Here is a 17,041-nt window from a genome sequence, read left to right as displayed (position 1 = left end):
CTAGCAGTGTTCTCCAGTACTGGTTGTCTTTACCCTCAGTTTTTCTAAGCAGATCAATCTGGCAGGAACCCACAAATTTCTTCAGACTTTTTGCTCCATATAGTGTCTGTCTATTTATCCCATCTGTCCATTACTCTGTAAATCGTTGCCTTGTAACTCCTGGTGTGGTTTCACTGTGTACTTTTTGTGTGTTGGCATTGATCATGGAGGGGCCACACGCTTGTCTTTTACTGAACTGAGCTGGGTGGTTGCTTATCTTACAGTTAAACAAAGTGTGTTTGAGCCTTTTTTTGCAAAGAGGCTCCCACCCCAGCTGACGCATAGAGCATGATGTGTGTTGGAGGGTAAGGAGAAGGCAGTCAGAGAAGCATTTGAACAGGGTTCTCATGCTGCCGGCAAGAGAGACATTGCACTGGTTAAGAACACTGCCACTGTCTGGTTCATATTCTTTAGCTTATCACTGATGGTAACTGTCCTGTGAGTCATCAGCTGCTGGTACTTCTTGGTATAGGGGCTGGGTGATATTTATTCACTTTTGCTTGACAAAAAAGCAAAATCAGCGTTGACCTGTGGTAGGGAAGTTGCTTGTAGACATTTATTGAACTAACAGTGTTTTATGCTCTGTATCAAAAGTGTTTTGAGTTATTTTAGTGGGTGGAACAGTCTATAGTGAGCTTATTATACTAAAACAGTGTGCTTGAGACTGAAATGCCAGAACTATCAAGCAGGTCTGTCTTTAGCTTGACTTAATCTAATAAAATGTCAAACAGTTCTTTTTGTGCTTCTTCACCTTCTGATCTAGATGGAGGAGGTCTTAGGGTGGTAGTGTTGGTGTAAAACTAGGCACGAATTTTTTATATTATTTAAAATTTGGTTAGTCTTCTTAACCTGAGGAGTGAAGAGCTAACCCTAAATGAGTTCTGCTGCATTTTATGGCTGGAGCCTAAAAAGAGTGTTAAGAAGAATATGTCTCTTGTATCAATAACTAAGCTACAGCAAATTAAGTTAGATTATTAAGGCCTTGGCAGAATGTTGCATTGGGGACAATGCCAAAGTGTTATCTGGACATCAGAGAACTTTGAGGGTTTTGTTGTTACTTTTAGAATAATTTTCTAAAGACAGGGTGCCCTGGAATGGATATGAAATGATCTACAATTGCAGGTGAGACTATTGGTTGTTCCAGCACATAATTATAGAATGATAAACATTGTTCCGTCTTACTGAATTGGTGCTCCCTGAGGACAAAAAAAAAAGGATGCACCAAAACAGATGCTCCTTTTAAGTTGTGCCGCTGGATTTTATTTGTCCCTCTGACTGTCTGCAGGGATGCTGTCCTCATCTGACTGTCACAGTGTGCCTTTGATCTGGCCGTACAGTGTCTTGTTTCTCTTGCCATGTATGTATGTACCTACCCCACAGTGGATTTACCCCATTTCATTTAGATGATGAATGCAAGTGCTGTAGACAACACCATCACAGTTAATGCAGCAATTACTTTAGCTACATCTATAAAGAATTTTTTCCTTAAAGTGTTAACTGCTTCTAACCTCTGCTGCAGCTGTCACTGTTGCATCCCTGTAAGTGTATCAATGCAATGCAAAGAAAACCAAAGCCATGCTTAAAATCCTTTTTTCTCCACAAACTGGAGCTGTGAAAGTGGGTCTGAAAGAAAATATTCCACCTGGATGAAAGTCTTTGTCCCTGAGTCAATAAGCCAAAATTTCAAATTACCGAGTTGAGCAATAGCTTTAAGCCTTCTGCTTGTGAGTATGTATATATGCCAGCATAAAAAGATTGTAACGTAAGTTGCTAGACTCTCTATCCAACAAACGTATAAATAAATAAATCATTATTTCTATCACTATCCTACACTATGTTTTATTCAATCAACTCTCAATATTATTGCCACTTTTCAGCCTTGGTATTTAAAACACAGTGAACACATTATACGGGTGATTGTTCTACAAAGGGTGAGACACTGGTATATAAATTATTTTTTTGGTCTGTACTGGGAAGTGTAAAATGTAACACTGAATTTGATAATGCTGAGCTCCAATCACAAGGTTTAAAGTGGCAGAGGTTCTTTCATTTCATTTTCATTTCCTATTGATGACTGCAGAACTTTCGGCACAAACCTTAGAATATTTCAGTGTGTAAAAAAAAAAAAAAAAAAAAAAAGCCACACAAACAAACCCAAAACACCAAAACCAAACAAACCCCTCCACCACCACTTTCCCATAACGCAATTTTCAAGCTTTGCTAGTGCATTTGTTACTTAAAAGTTTGCAGAAATGTTCCTCCAGATGCAGGTATCCAGCAAGAGCATTTTTTGCCCATTAATTAAATTCTGGCAAATCTTAAATCTTTACTGTAAACACACAAAAATTAGCTTTAGCCTGACTCTTTCTGCTACGTGTCTACCAGCTGTACGTAAAGTAGGTATGCACATTTGAATGTTTCATTTTTCATTTTGTCTTCTTGGTAAAGTGGGCAATTTTTTGGCACTGTGGTGCTCTTTACTTTGCAGAGAGGAGCGTGAGCAAGGGAGGAAGAGGAGCACTAACCAGGGCTTTTTCTGCTGTGTTTGGGAGATGGCTTGGTATCCTGAGAGTTCTTGAACATAACTTTTGACTTGCTTCATTTGTATTAGTTCATCCGAGTAGTGTGGATTAAAATTATCGACATCACAACATGACACTCCTCCTAAGTATGCTGGGTTACTAGGCTTTCTCCTAAAACACGAAGGTGTTCATGATTCCCTTCTGCAATAAATTGTGATTTATAATAAAGACAAACTCTGCAGTAAATATTTTAGAAACTCAGCTTTTAAAAATGAACTGTTTAACTGCAGTATCCAAAACAAATAAAATAGTTACCTATTGAGCTAACTGTGCTTGAAACATAAGATGCTTTTAGAATGCAATATAGTATTTTATACTTTCAGTAAAAGTGCTTCTGGAAAACAAGTTGCTTTGATGTCTTTTTTTCTTTATCCGTTTTGTGTAGGCAGTTCATTATCACTTGTCTTTCCAAGGGTGTAGAAACCATGTAATGTACACTAATTTTGGTCAATAATGTATTTTATGTTGATAACATTTAATTATGAGAGGCTGTGTAGAGTCTTACTACTTTGAACGTGGCTCACTCCACTATTCCACAGTAATGTTCTTATAGTTTACGTGAAAAACTACTTTTGATGAATACAAATTACACCTTTTTTTTAAGCTGCAAATTGTATTCAAACTTTTTAGGGCTAAACTGGGTTACGTGGTAAAATAATGATTGCAAATGATGATGAGATCTATTGGTGATCTTTGCTCCTTATATAGATAACAGATTTTTTTTGTGCAAGAAATGTATAGCTTTATCTTCTCCTGGTTAAACCTGAGTATTTTTTCACTGATTTTTGTAGATTTCCCAAGCAGAACTATGTAGCACAGTATGTCTGCCTTTCTTTTCTTCATCCCCCAAGATACAGAACAGCTGCTGTATGATCACGTGCTAGTGCTACATTCAGTGAGAAATTCTGCTTTGGTATTAAAACAATTCAAATGTAAATTGACAGGTACGTCATCTCATGGAAAGTCTTGTGTGTTCAATAAATACGTGGTTCCCAAATGAGTATTAGAAGTAGGATGTTTCAAAAATACTCACCTGATCCCACTTCTACAATATTTTATCATTCATTGTAAATCTCTAGCAAGCACCGCGGCAGTGTTTCAAAGGAGGAACTCCTTCTAAAATCCTGTTAAGCCATTACAATTGTCCTTCAAACTCACTTCTGTGGTGATGCCCATGGAAAAATCAATAGTAATAGGGCAGCTGGTGCAACTGCTCTCAAAATCCCTTTGTTACCTTGCTCTACCCATGTCTTTCTGTATCCACCCTTTTTTCATCTTGTACTGTCTTCTATGAAAGTGGCCATCTCTTCGTTAAATATTTATAGAGCTATGATATCAAAGTGCTGCTTTTAGCAGTGTTGCTAATAAGCCCATAGAAGTTTTACTGTTCATTGCCAAAGCAGAGAAGTGTGATTCCCCTGACTAAGTTTATAAGAATCCTTCCTTAGATTTTAAGGTGGGTTGTATAACCAGTATTTTGTGGGGTTTTTTTTAAGATGGGACTTTTATTTGGGAGTAATAGAGTAGTAAATACAATTTCTAATTTTGAATGAGATGGTTGATGTTTGGAATTCTGAAATATACAGGATATTATCAGCAAACAAAGCATTTAATTTTTCCTGTATTCTTTGGTGTAAAAGGTTATGATATTTGTGATTGTGATAAATGTTATGAGGTTATGGTAAAGGCTATGATATAGCCCCTCTGTTATCACAGAACTTGAAAATTTAGTGAATAGATCTGCCTACCAAAATAGTATCTTTGTCCTGGAAAATTCTATTCAAGTCTCATTTTATTAAGATAAAATACTTGAAAATTATAGGGTTTATGTTGTTATTTTTGTTCTACTGTGATGTTTTTGTAATGTGACACATTAAAAAATAGCCTAAGGATTTTAAACACTGGGCTTGTAGAAACAGCGAAACAAGACCAATGGCGCTGACACTGCACACTAGCCAGGCGAGCCTGGGAGCTGCTGAAGCTGCTTTAGCAACCCCTGTGTTCAGTCCATGGGACCTGCCCTGGTCCCTGAGGTTGTGGGCTGGCTGGATCTTCCGGCCCCCTTCCCTACCACCCGCTTCCGCCCTTTCAGGAGGAAATACGTGTATTACATGCCCTTCACCTTCAAAAACATGAAATGAGGGGTTGAAAGAGCGAACCAGGTTTCCTTTCCGTGAATCACTGCCTGGTTCCAGCATTGGCTTTGTTAGCTGACTGTCCTCTGAGAGCATGTAATGGGTTGGAAGCTCTTAATGGAAAAAAAACCAACACAAAAAAGAAGGCAGACTGGGCCCCTTTCAATGATTTTCAGATCCAGGACTTTGTTGCATCAGCTCGTATTTTGTCCTTTTTCTCCTTCACTTGAAGTAAAGGCTTCTTTGGTGGCAGATGTAGTTTGTCTGTTAGCTGAAAGACGAACTGAAGACTGCAAATGGGCAGATCTTGAACATTTTACAGCAGGGCACTCATAAGCCGTGGCAGCTTGAGAGAGGCGGCAGCTGTCACATCTTGGTTTCTTCTGGACTTCCAAACATGCTGGGAGCCAACTGTTACTGCCAGGGTACAGAGGCAGCTTCTCCGCTGTCTTTCTGTATTTCTGCTGGCGTGTTTAATGGCTAACTAAGAAAACTACAGCATGGCCCACCAAATTTCCAAAGCATAAAAGGCTAATGCCTGTCATAAAGATGAAAGACCTTGTGGATACTGTATGAAAGGCATTAGTACAGTTTCTCGTATCATGTATTTTAAGTAGGGAATTGTTGAATTGAATTAGGGAAGTAGAATTGAATTTTAAGTAGGGAATTGAATTAAGAAGGGTTCTCTCCTTGCATTGTTCCAGAGGTTGGTTTCTTGCTATCACATCAAATATGAGCTGTGTGCCTTCACCTGAAGGACTTTCATGGACTATCCCCATTCTATCGTATTTCATTTTATTTTGATAAAGTAATGATTGTAGTTACATTTGCAGTTTGCTATATTTTAAGTACCTCTATGCTGATTCTTGGTTTTGCAGGGAGTTCCACTTCTGTCTTTTTAAAGCCACATCATTGCTTTGTTTCATAATCCTTCTTCAAATTCTCCCTTTCCTTTGGCAGGCAGTCTTTTCATTTGAAGAATTGTCCTGTTATGCAGACAAGAATTTTACTCTTTTTATATCGTTCACCTTTCTATGTCATGTCTTTATCATATATAACCCTTTATTGTGCACATAGGCTGTAAGTTTGGGGGGTTTTTTCATGGAAGAAGATGTCATTGTTTTATTTAGGGACTTGTGCATTACATGCTGCATATTCCTAAAATTCCCAGATGTCATGATAATGTACGTAATAGTTCAAGCGATGTTCCTATGTCTTACATATGATTAGTTGTTGAAGACCATGTTACCATCTAATATACCCATACTCCATCAAAAATAAAGTTTGTTTGGTGTCCAATAGAATTAACAAAATTTACGATTTTTGCCTTTTTTGCACTGCCAAAACTGGAGCTCTTTAGTTCTGTGGAGCCACCCTACACAGACCTTCAGTTCTCCTGTGAATTTCCAGACCCCTGCCTAAATCCATTCTGATCTACTCTTCCACATCACCAGCTTCCCCTCAGACTGTCTAAGGACACCATCTTATCTCCTTATCATAGAATCATAGAAAGTTTTGGGTTGGAAGGGACCCCTAGAGGTCATCTAGTCCAACCCCCCCCCGCAGCAAGCAGGGACACCGCTAACTAGATCAGGTTGCTCAGAGCCCTGTCCAGCCTGGTCTTGAATGTTTCCAGGGATGGGGCCTCCACTACCTCTCTGGGCAACCTGTTCCAGTGTTTTACCACCCTCATTGTAAAGAATTTCTTCCTTATATCCAGCCTAAACCTACCCTGTTTTAGTTTAAAACCATTACCCCTCGTCTGTCACTGCTGTCTCTACTAAAAAGATTGTCCCCATCTTTCCTATAGGATCCCTTTAAGTACTGAAAGGCTGCAATCAGGTCTCCCCGCAGCCTTCTCTTCTCCAGGCTGAACAAGCCCAAGTCTCTCAGCCTGTCCTCATAGGAGAGGTGCTCCAGCCCTCGGATCATTTTTGTAGCCCTCCTTTGGACCCGCTCCAACAGTTCCATGTCCTTCTTGTGCTGAGGGCTCCAGAGCTGAACGCAGTACTCCAGGTGAGGTCTCACCAGAGCAGAGTAGAGGGGCAGAATCACCTCTCTCGACCTGCTGGCCACGCTTCTCTTGATGCAGCCCAGGACACGGTTGGCCCTCTGGGCTGCGAGCGCACATTGGTGGCTCATGTCCACCTTTTCATCCACCAGTACCCCCAAGTCCTTCTCGGCAGGGCTGCTCTCGATCCTTTCATCCCCCAGCCTGTATTGATAGCGGGGATTACCCCGACCCAGGTGTAGGACCTTGCAGTTGGCGTTGTTGAACCTCATGAGGTTCACACAGGCCCACCTCTCCAGCTGGTCCAGGTCCCTCTGGATGGCATCCCGTCCTTCTGGTGTCTCGACCGTACCACTCAGCTTGATGTCATCTGCAGACTTGCTGAGGGTACACTCGATGTCGCTGTCCATGTCATTGATGAATATATTGAACAGCACCGGTCCCAGTACGGACCCCTGAGGGACTCCACTCATCACTGGTCTCCATCTGGACATTGAGCCATTGACCACTACCCTTTGGCTGCGACCATCCAACCAATTCCTTATCCACCGAACAGTCCACCCATCAAATCCATGGCTCTCCAATTTAGAGAGAAGGATGTTGTGGGGGACCGTGTCAAAGGCTTTACAAAAATCCAGATAGATGACATCCATTGGTTTTCCCTTGTCCACCCTTGTTGTTACAATTGACTTCAGCAATTCATGAGTAGAGTTTACAAGCCCTATGTACTTTTTCACATGCCTGCTTACAGCGCTGTAGCTCTGGGTGAATTTTTCTAGGAAAGAGTGTTTTACAGAATAATAGAAATACTGTTTTTCTTTTCAGGCTGTGAAGCATGTTACAGAACCGTGCAAGTGGATGAAGGGGAAAGGAAAAAGTGCCATTGATAGCTAGGATAGCAACATGGGAAATACAACCACCAAATTCCGCAAAGCTCTTATAAATGGAGATGAAAACCTGGCCTGCCAAATCTATGAGAGCAACCCTCAACTAAAAGAAACTCTTGACCCAAATATGTCTTATGGAGAAACGTACCAGCACAATACTCCTCTCCATTATGCTGCTAGGCATGGAATGAACCGTATACTGGGGTAAGTATGATTTAGAGTTTTGCTTGGGTGTGAATAACTGACCTAAGAAATGCAAGGGTGTCAACTAGGTTATAAATACCTTATATGCGTATGTGTGTCTGTGTTGCAGACACAGAATTTGTAACATGTTAAAGTATTAGTAGAAGACATGCAAATTGGTCTATAATCACAGACTGGTATAACAGTTTTTATTTTTAGTATCTTTGTTCCTTCCCTATAACATTAGTCTTGGACAGGTTTAGCTTGCTTCCTGAAGACTCCTGTACCACGGTTCTTTGACTACAGTGACTGTTCCACTGCTCTTGATGCGCTTTCCTGCCTGAAAATAATCTGTTTGTAAAGCCGCACCAAATGGATACCATACTGATTGTATCTGCTTCCAGATGGCACAATATATGTTTATTCTTGTGTTACTCAGGCAGCTTTTATTTTTCAATTTGGATAATAACAGTGAACATTAAGATCTTGATAATGAGTAAGTTTGTTATTGCCGCAGTCAACATGTATGGCAATCTGTAGTGTTAGCTGTTTCCATTCTTCTGTATTTTTGTCAGTGCTCTAAGATCAATTAAAGATTAACATAGTATCCATGTCTAGACATTGCAGGTACAAGCTGTTCTTGTCTAGTATTTTGTGAAGTTAGTACTGAGTAGACATTGCAAAACCCCTTCTTCAGTAGGGAGGAAGTTAGAGAGAATTTCATAAATGTCCTCTTCCTTCTATTAGGAAACAGAACAAAAAATATATACTGAACTGTATTGTCGTCAATATTCTTGTCATCTCTGTGTTTACGCCTACTGATGGGCCTGTGGTATTCATAAGGTTTGTGGTTTGTTTTGTCCCTCATATGCTGTAACTTTACAGGCTATCTGTCCTCCCACCATAAATTTTAGGCCTCCCACCTCAGTATTTTAGGTTCACCTAACAGTTTTTTATACTTTGCAATTTCTCATTTTTCTTGATTTTTGCTTTTTCTCTTTTTCTCCTTTCTGCTGTGCATTCTGTATTTCTGGTTTTAACTGATGTTTTCATTTCATCACTGAGTCTTTTTGTTTGTTTGTTTCCAAACTTTCGCCTATTCCCAATTCTTGAATTGTAGGAAAAATTTAACTAAGCTTAATTTATAATAGCATCCCATTTTATTTACATTTTCTGTGTGTTTTTTTTTTTCTCTGAGATTTTCAGGTTATTTCTCTCAAGAAAATATCTCTTAAGAAAATATAGCCTCATTGAAACAACAAGGACGCTTGAAATTGTTTGCAAATGTGGAAAGAAATGAAGTCACAAGTACTGACTTCCGAGTAGTCTGTTGGTTAATTCATATTGCACCATTATGATGAGGTCTCGAATAATTGCTTTGTGTTAAAAAAATTTAAAAAGTTAATTTAGAAATGGCATTTTACTATTAGCTGAATGGGACCTTTAACATTAAGTCTCACAGGACAACTCAATGTTATTTTTCACGCATTTCAAACAAATGACCAAAGGAATCATTCCTATTTCTAGTTTGAGTCCAAGATTTGCAATACATTTTTTGCCAGTAAACATAGTGAAGGTGCTATTATTTGCTAGAGTATGCTTCTGAAAACCTGGACTGTTAGAATTGTTGCTATTGCTAGGATTAATTTGCTGAGGTTCTTTTACTATTTACTTCTCTGCTGTCTTTCTAAGGACTTAGTTCAGAACTCCTCTCTAACATATGCTGCACAAAGACATAGCCTTTTTATCTAGACAAAGTAGTAAGAGTGAATAAATATCAGACTTAGTGTGCCTCTTTGCAAGTTGATAGTAGAAAGGGCACGAGCGATTTCCAGTTAAGCCTCTTCCTTTAGATACAGAGAATCCTTGATATGGAAGAGATTAAATAAATTGAATATTAAAACAAATGCTTCAATTTACTGATAAAGTGCAGTAGCTAAAAATAAATGAATTTTACTGTTTGTATTTTGAGAGAGATTTGCAATTATGAGATACCCATAATACTATAACCTTTTATATTTATCTCTTATTAAACATTTTAAGGATTTGGGAATCTGTAGCTGCACTAACTTGTAGGTCAGACTCGAGGTGTTACTAATATGTATACTATATCATTCCATTTTTTGTTATAGGCTGGTATTTGTGTTATTGTAGGTAGATGTGAACTGATGTGTTTTATGATTCACTGTGTGAAATTTTCTCAAACTAGATTAGTGCGACGCAGTTGTCAGTACACCTTTTGCATAACAGAATGTATTGAGAGGTATTCTGGGATGTTCAGAAATAACCTACCTGGCAATGCTGTCACTGAATACTGAGGCAAAGAGGCAAACTCCCTGTTACCAGATGTGTGGCTGATGGTGACTGTCTGCAGGCACGGTGAAAGCACAGGCACCGGGTTTGCAATGGAAGGGAGCTGGGGACATCCTGATATAGCAATCCTGGAAGTGAAGAAACAAGACACTGGAGAAGAGGTGAAAGGGTCATGAAGCAAAACTCCTAACCTGGACAAACTTTGTGTAATTGAGCACGAAGTCTACTGGCAGAAACTTAAAACAAGGAAAGTTTCTCAGTGGTTTTGAACTGCACAGTTGTTTTACAGCAGGTGTCTGAGTCATCTGTCCTCTGCGCCTTTCAGCCAGCAGTTACAGCTCACAAACTGGATTTGGTATATAATCGAGCTGTAAAAATTGGAAAATTTGCTGTTGATTTCTCTTCTCTTCACAAGATTCAGCAAGAGTGTATTAAAATACTAGATTTCTATGATCATTTTTCATGAGTGTCATAGAAAGCTTTGGTATATTATAAATGTTGAAATAAAAAATGGAAAGTAGTTAGGCATTTGGTTAATATATAACTTTTGTTTGGTCTACTGCCCTAAATAATGTTTACCTGACAGATCAGTTTATTTTAACAGAGCATTTAATGTTTAAAAACCAAAAAGTCATTGGTCACAGCTAGTTAGCAGAAACAAGAATTTTCAAAGCACTGCTTGAAGTTGCCAGAAGTCATTACATAGTGCCCGGCAGTTCCCTGTAGCTGACAGCTGACTCGTTTTCTCTGTCTGGTTAGTAGGGTTATGCAGTTCGGAGTTTGAGTGAGGTGGTGTGATGGAGGTCTCATCCCCAGGAGCACAGGGCAGCGGGGGGAACCCGGTGAGCTCATCAGGGAGGAGCCCCTGCTCCGGGCTGTCACAGGAGAGCTGTTCACCCCATGTCCCAGCAGTGACACGTGTCACGAGGAGTCTGCATAAGGGGATTGTATTGGGTTTATGTGGCAAGGTGTTGGTAGCAGGGGGCTGCGGGGGTGGTCTTCTATGAGAAGAGATCAGGAGCTGCCCCATGCCAGGCACAGCTGGCTCCAGCCAGCTCCCAAACAGCCCGGCCCCTGGCTAAAGCTGAGCCAGGAGGAGCTGCTGGCACTTCCCTGATAATATATTTAAGAAAGGGTAAAAACCGCTCACAGCAGCTGTGAGAGAGGAGTGGAAAAAATGTAAGAGAGACAGCCCTGCAGAAACCAAGGACAGAGAAGAAGGAGGAGGAGGAGGTGCTCCAGATGCCGGAGCAGATATTCCCCTGCAGCCCATGGAGGTCCATGGTGGAGCAGGTCTCCACCTGCAGCCCATGGAGGACCCCAGAGCAGGTGGATGCCTGAAGGAGGCTGCAGCCTGTGTAGAACCCACGCCAGAGCAGGTTCCTGGTAGGACCTGTGGAGAGGAGCCCATGCGGGAACAGCACTGCAACCTAAGGTTCCTGCTTTGCTGATGACACCAAACTGGGACGTGTGGTAGACACACCGGAAGGCTGTGCTGCCATTCAGCGTGACCTGAAAAGGCTGGAAAGTTGGGCAGAGAGGAACCTGATGAGGTTCAACAAAGGCAAATGCAGGGTCCTGCATATGGGGAGGAACAACCCCATGCACCAGTACGGGCTTGGGGCGGACCTGCTGGAGAGCAGCTCTGCGGAGAGGGACCTGGGTGTCCTGGTGGACGACAGGTTAACCATGAGCCAGCAGTGTGCCCTGGCTGCCAAGAAAGCCAATGGAATCCTGGGGTGCATCAAGAACAGTGTGGCCAGCAGGACGAGGGAGGTTCTCCTTCCCCTCTACACTGCCCTGGTGAGGCCTCATCTGGAGTACTGTGTCCAGTTCTGGGCTCCCCAGTTCAAGAAAGATGAAGAGCTACTGGAGAGAGTCCAGCGGAGGGCTACAAGGATGGTGAGGGGACTGGAGCATCTCCCCTACGAGGAGAGGCTGATGGAGCTGGGCTTGTTTAGCCTGAAGAAGAGAAGACTGAGAGGGGACCTTATAAATGCTTGTAAGCATCTTAAGGGTGGGTGTCAGGAGGATGGGGCCAAGCTCTTTTCAGTGGTGCCCAGTGACAGGACAAGGGGCAATGGGCACAAACTGAGGCACAGGAAGTTCCGTCTGAACATGAGGAAGAACCTCTTCCCTCTGAGGGTGACAGAGCACTGGAACAGGCTGCCCAGGGAGGTTGTGGAGTCTCCTTCTCTGGAGATATTCAAGACCCGCCTGGACAAGGTCCTGTGCAGCCTGCTGTAGGTGACCCTGCTTCGGCAGGAGGGTTGGACTAGATGACCCACAGAGGTCCCTTCCAACCCCGAGCATTCTGTGATTCTGTGATTCTGGCAGGACTTGTGACTCTGTGAGGGACCCACGCTGAAGCAGTCCGTTTGGAAGGACTGCACCCAATGGAACTGACCCATGCTGGAACAGTTCTTAAAGAACTGCAGCCTGTGGGAAAGACCCACACTGGAGCAGTTCTGGAGGGACTGTGCCCCATGGGTGGGACCCCACGCTGGAGCGGGGGAACAGCGGCAGGAGCAGCAGAGATGGAGTGTTGTGAACAGACCACGACCCCATTCACCACTGCTCAGTGGGGAAGGAGGTAGAAGAGTCAGGAGTACAGTTGAGCCTGGGTAGAAGGGAATGGGGGAAAAGTGTTTTCACTTTTGTTTTTATTTCTCACTATCCTACTCTGTTATTAATTTGAAATAAAATAAATTAATTTCCCCAAGTTGAGTCTGTTTTGCCAGTGACAGTAATTGATGAGCTTTGTCCTTACCTCGACCCACAAGCTTTTTTGTCATATTTTCTCCCCCTGTTCTCATGAGGAGGGGGAGTCAGAGGGTTTCTGGGTGGGCACCCAGCAGCCAGCGAAGGTCAACCGATCACAGGGATCAAGGTGGTTTAGGGGAGAACACGCTTGGGACAATAGAGCAGGGGCTAAACGGGCCCGGTGACGTGGAATTTGGTGGCTTGCCAGACCATGATGTTTGTCTGACCATGCATACGTTAGTACATGTGTCAATGCATGATGGCTAGTGACTACCAAGCTGAAGTAGCTAGCGAGTCGGATAAGTGGCCTGGGAGACTTGTTTTGAATTGGCCTCAAGTCTAGAGGTCAGCTGGAAAGGCCTGTTTGAGGCAACTGAAGTTGAGAGGGTCCAGGGGCCAGGTACTCGTAGTGTCTGAGGCCAGTTACTGGGGATCTGCAGTGTGTGTGTGTGTGTGTGTGCGCGCAAGGTAGCTGGAAGGTCTGGGCCATCCAGTGCCAGTTACGGGATAAAAAGCATTCAAGGCTAGCTACTGAAGGGGTCAACTTTGTATGCATATTTTTCCCGCTAGCAGACCTTCATCCTGCTTGCTTAGAGAGGTGAACAGAATGAGGTCACCAGTGTTTTTTGTGGTCATGTGAGTGCTGAGTGCTTCTGTCCACATACATCTGTGTGGACCACCGTGTATATATGTATTGCATATGTATGTTTGCATGTGTGTCTCTTGGGAATGCAGCCCTCTCCACTGGCTGGACCTGGGGATATGGAGCCATGGCAACCTTGCCTGCCATGGGCTACCGTCTTTGCAAGCCCCTAACAATCTGGGGCCTTTTACTAAAAACAGAAAAGTACAAAGAGAAAATACATGCCTTGAAGTATCTCCAGAAAACATGAGAAGGTTGCTTTCCATTTTGGAAGCAAAGGACTAAACATTTCAAGTTTACTTTGTTGGACTGTACTGCAGGAACAATTTGAGTGTGATTTACTCAGTGATTTTCTGCTACAGTCTTTAAACATCTGCTGGTGGTGCTCAGATTCAGTGCTAATGTTCAGACAAGTATGCCCTGGTTGTTAACAGCTCTAGTTCAGAAATGTCATCTCTGTTACAAAACTGTGTTGATGTTGCTGTTCAGACTGTGTTCACTGCAAGCTGATAAACAGGTAGTCTCTAGTGGGTGATAAGTAAGACTTCTGGAAATAAGAGAAAAAAGTTACATGGCACTCAAACATCAAAAAATAATAAAAGATACATAGCACTCACAGATGGGTTTTGAGAGCTTTGTACAACATACACATGGCTCTTACTCCGCTTTAAAGATTTATCACAGTTCCCTATGAATGTAGGTCTTGACCGAAGATTACTATTCAAGAGGATAGTTCAAACTGCATGCATTGAGTAGGTGTAAAAATATTACACAGAAAGAGCAAACAAGAAATTTGTTTTCTTTAGAAAATGCAGTCTTCAGATGATCAAGCATCTCCGATGCCCTCAGGCTTTTTTTTTGCCTAATCCTAAGGTACATTTGAGACCATCTGACTGCTCAGTTTGAAAGCATTGCTATCAATGTGGAAAGCTGCTCACTAGGGTCTTGGTGAACCACTGCTGAAATACAACAAGAGAACAGGCTTTTCCAGAGGGTGGAGTGGCTGGAAATCACGAGGACACACTATGTGTGGTTGAAAGGAAAAAAAACATATTAGATATGTGATTTTGCAATATATGGTGTGACGTGACTTTCAGTGTTGTAGCTTTGCTGGGAAGTTCTTTGAATCAATGACAGATTTTCCTCATTGGGTGCTTCGTACTGCTACATCTGATCACTTTGTGAGTGTTCAAGCCAAAAATGGATTGTTCGCTGCTGATCTGGGGCTGAAGAGGGGGAGGAAGAGGAGGTCATAGAAGCATGGGGCTGTGGGGAGACGGGACAGGTTTGTGAAGCTGATGTTTGGTTTTTTTCTAGAACAGGAGAAACAAAAGTGTCTAGTTACAGAAGATTCTGGAAATTGAGGTGAATGCTGAAGCTGAAAAAAACACAACTTTTTTAACATTCTTGATGCCTGCCTATCAGTAGTAACAGTAAAGGAACTTTGGCACTGAAGGCATAGCTAAGCTAGCCAGGGAGAAACGTTGGTAAATGTGCCCAGGATCTGGCTATAGGAAGTATTTCTTGTTTCATTGCTGTAATTTGGGAAGTATTTTTCACTGTAGTAGAATGACAGAAGATCAAAGTAGTGGTGGTTTGAATTTCAGGTCAATGTAGGCTACAGTCTTGTCTTACCTTGTCTAGTTTTTATGGCTGTTCAAGAAGCTAAAGAGGGTTTGGTAGGGGCTGGTCTGACCAATTGTAATGCAACTGAAGAAAGTGTATTGAGATTGCCAATATGTTATACAGGATTGATTTGATCAATCTGAAAATTGGTTGATGTCACAGAGAACGTTGCATTAGTCACAATACATTTGGGAGCATCTCTTCCCATGTCAGGTTTTGTTGGGTTTTATTCCTTTTACAGTCGTGTTGAAAATCAGGTTTGGGTGTATTGGAGGGAGATATGTGCAGACTGTTTTTCAGAACATGACTTGTCTCAAGAGGTTGTTAGTGGATTTTTGTGCTGCAAAAATATATGTCAAAGAGAAGTATTAGAGAAATCTTCTTTGCAGATCTTCTGGCTTTAGAGAGGTGCTGTTACTAATAAGGTTGAAGCTGCTCTGAATTTCAGGGTGGGTTTTTCTTCTGGAGATGCAAATAAAAAAGGCTACCTCAGGATACTTCACTCTCCGCAGTTTTGACTGAGACAGAAGTTCTGTGAATGTTTAAACTTTGAGATCGAAATTAACCTGTATCATTCATACTGAAACGTTCAGAAAGGTGCTACAAAATATATTCTTTCATTATCAAATTTCTGAAAATCTGTTCAATGTGTTGCCAGTAAGACTGATGTTCCCTTTGAAATTACTCTCCTAACTGTACTTCTGATATGAATGTAAGTAGAAGAAAAATAAGAAGGTTAATAGCAGCTCTTTGTCTAATAAGAGCAAATGAGAAAAACGTGGAGTTATTAACCAGAACAACAGGGTCCCAGTATAAGGAAATTTGTGTTGAATGTATGGACATTTTCAGTAGGCTGTTCAGAAATCCTGGAGGAGTCTTTTTTTCTCTTTTTTTCATTCTTCATGGTAACTCTTTGAATGATTTGTTGGTATTTTCCATGCAATTTTACAGGTCATTTGGGAAAAAAATTATGAAGGTATAATAATTGCATATACTTCTTTCCTAAAAGTAGTTTTTAAAGTTTTGACTTCTGATTTTAGTATAAAAGACATCCACCTAGCTGTTTTCCCGTTCTCCAAAACAAAAGAATTCTGTCCTGTTTTAATAACTAAAAATATTACAATATAATATTTTGTCTGAATAATTTATTAGAATATCATTGCCTAGATTATTCACCTTTGAACAACAAAAAGCAAGCTTCTTTTTAATTATCAATGATTACAGAGATAAATTGAATATTTAGAATTTAATTTTATTTATTTAAGATTAATTTTATTCATAAATGTAAGTATGTCTGCATTGGATTTATTCATGCTAGACTCGCTTTATAGTCAGTGTAGACCTAGGTAATAGATCTAGTCAGAATAATTAGTCAAGGCGACAGCACAATTCATTTTATTGTGAAGTTGACCTTAAAATATTTTAAATTAATTGTGTGCCAGGAGTGCCTGTTTCTTCGCATTGATTATAAAGGGAATCTAAAAGAACTGGATCAACTGTAGTTGTCTGCACTGTAGATCTCCAGAGCTGAGAAGGTTAATCTCATCCTAGAATATGCTAAATCATGTAAAATCAAAGAATAGTAAACACCTGCAAACACCTGCAAAGCCGTAAATTGAACACTTTCACAATTTTACAGTATCGGACATGAATGCTACCTGTGGGAGATACTCCCTGTGATATAGTGTCAAGTGTTTCCCGTTTGTGGTCTGCATTGAATGATCAGTGCAGAGTTCGAATCCACCTAAGCAGGAGCACTGGTGTTTATCTGGATGTTTTGTCATCCTTCTGCTCAGCTGCTGAAAAATACCCAGGTTTTGGTTCTGTGAAGCCCTTTTTGGATTAGTTAGTTTAGATGG

The 17,041-nt window shown here is 41.3% G+C and overlaps 1 protein-coding gene across 6 annotated transcripts in view; it reads left to right on the top strand.

Moving 5' to 3' along the window:
- The window catches only part of ANKIB1 (ankyrin repeat and IBR domain containing 1), a 102,395-nt gene that overhangs the window by 24,399 nt on the left and 60,955 nt on the right, over nt 1-17,041 (top strand). For 5 of the 6 annotated variants that reach the window (XM_075419350.1, XM_075419351.1, XM_075419346.1 and 2 more), the window contains exon 2: nt 7,593-7,858. In XM_075419350.1, coding sequence (XP_075275465.1) covers nt 7,671-7,858 — 188 coding nt within the window. In that variant the 5' untranslated portion in view covers nt 7,593-7,670. Of the gene's footprint in view, nt 1-3,547; nt 3,566-7,592; nt 7,859-17,041 lie in introns of those variants that run through there. The other variant, XM_075419349.1, reaches the window with a different exon arrangement.

Source organism: Opisthocomus hoazin, chromosome 4, assembly GCF_030867145.1.
Source record: "Opisthocomus hoazin isolate bOpiHoa1 chromosome 4, bOpiHoa1.hap1, whole genome shotgun sequence".
Classification (NCBI taxonomy): domain Eukaryota; kingdom Metazoa; phylum Chordata; class Aves; order Opisthocomiformes; family Opisthocomidae; genus Opisthocomus; species Opisthocomus hoazin.
This window is presented reverse-complemented; position numbering and strand designations above follow the sequence as displayed.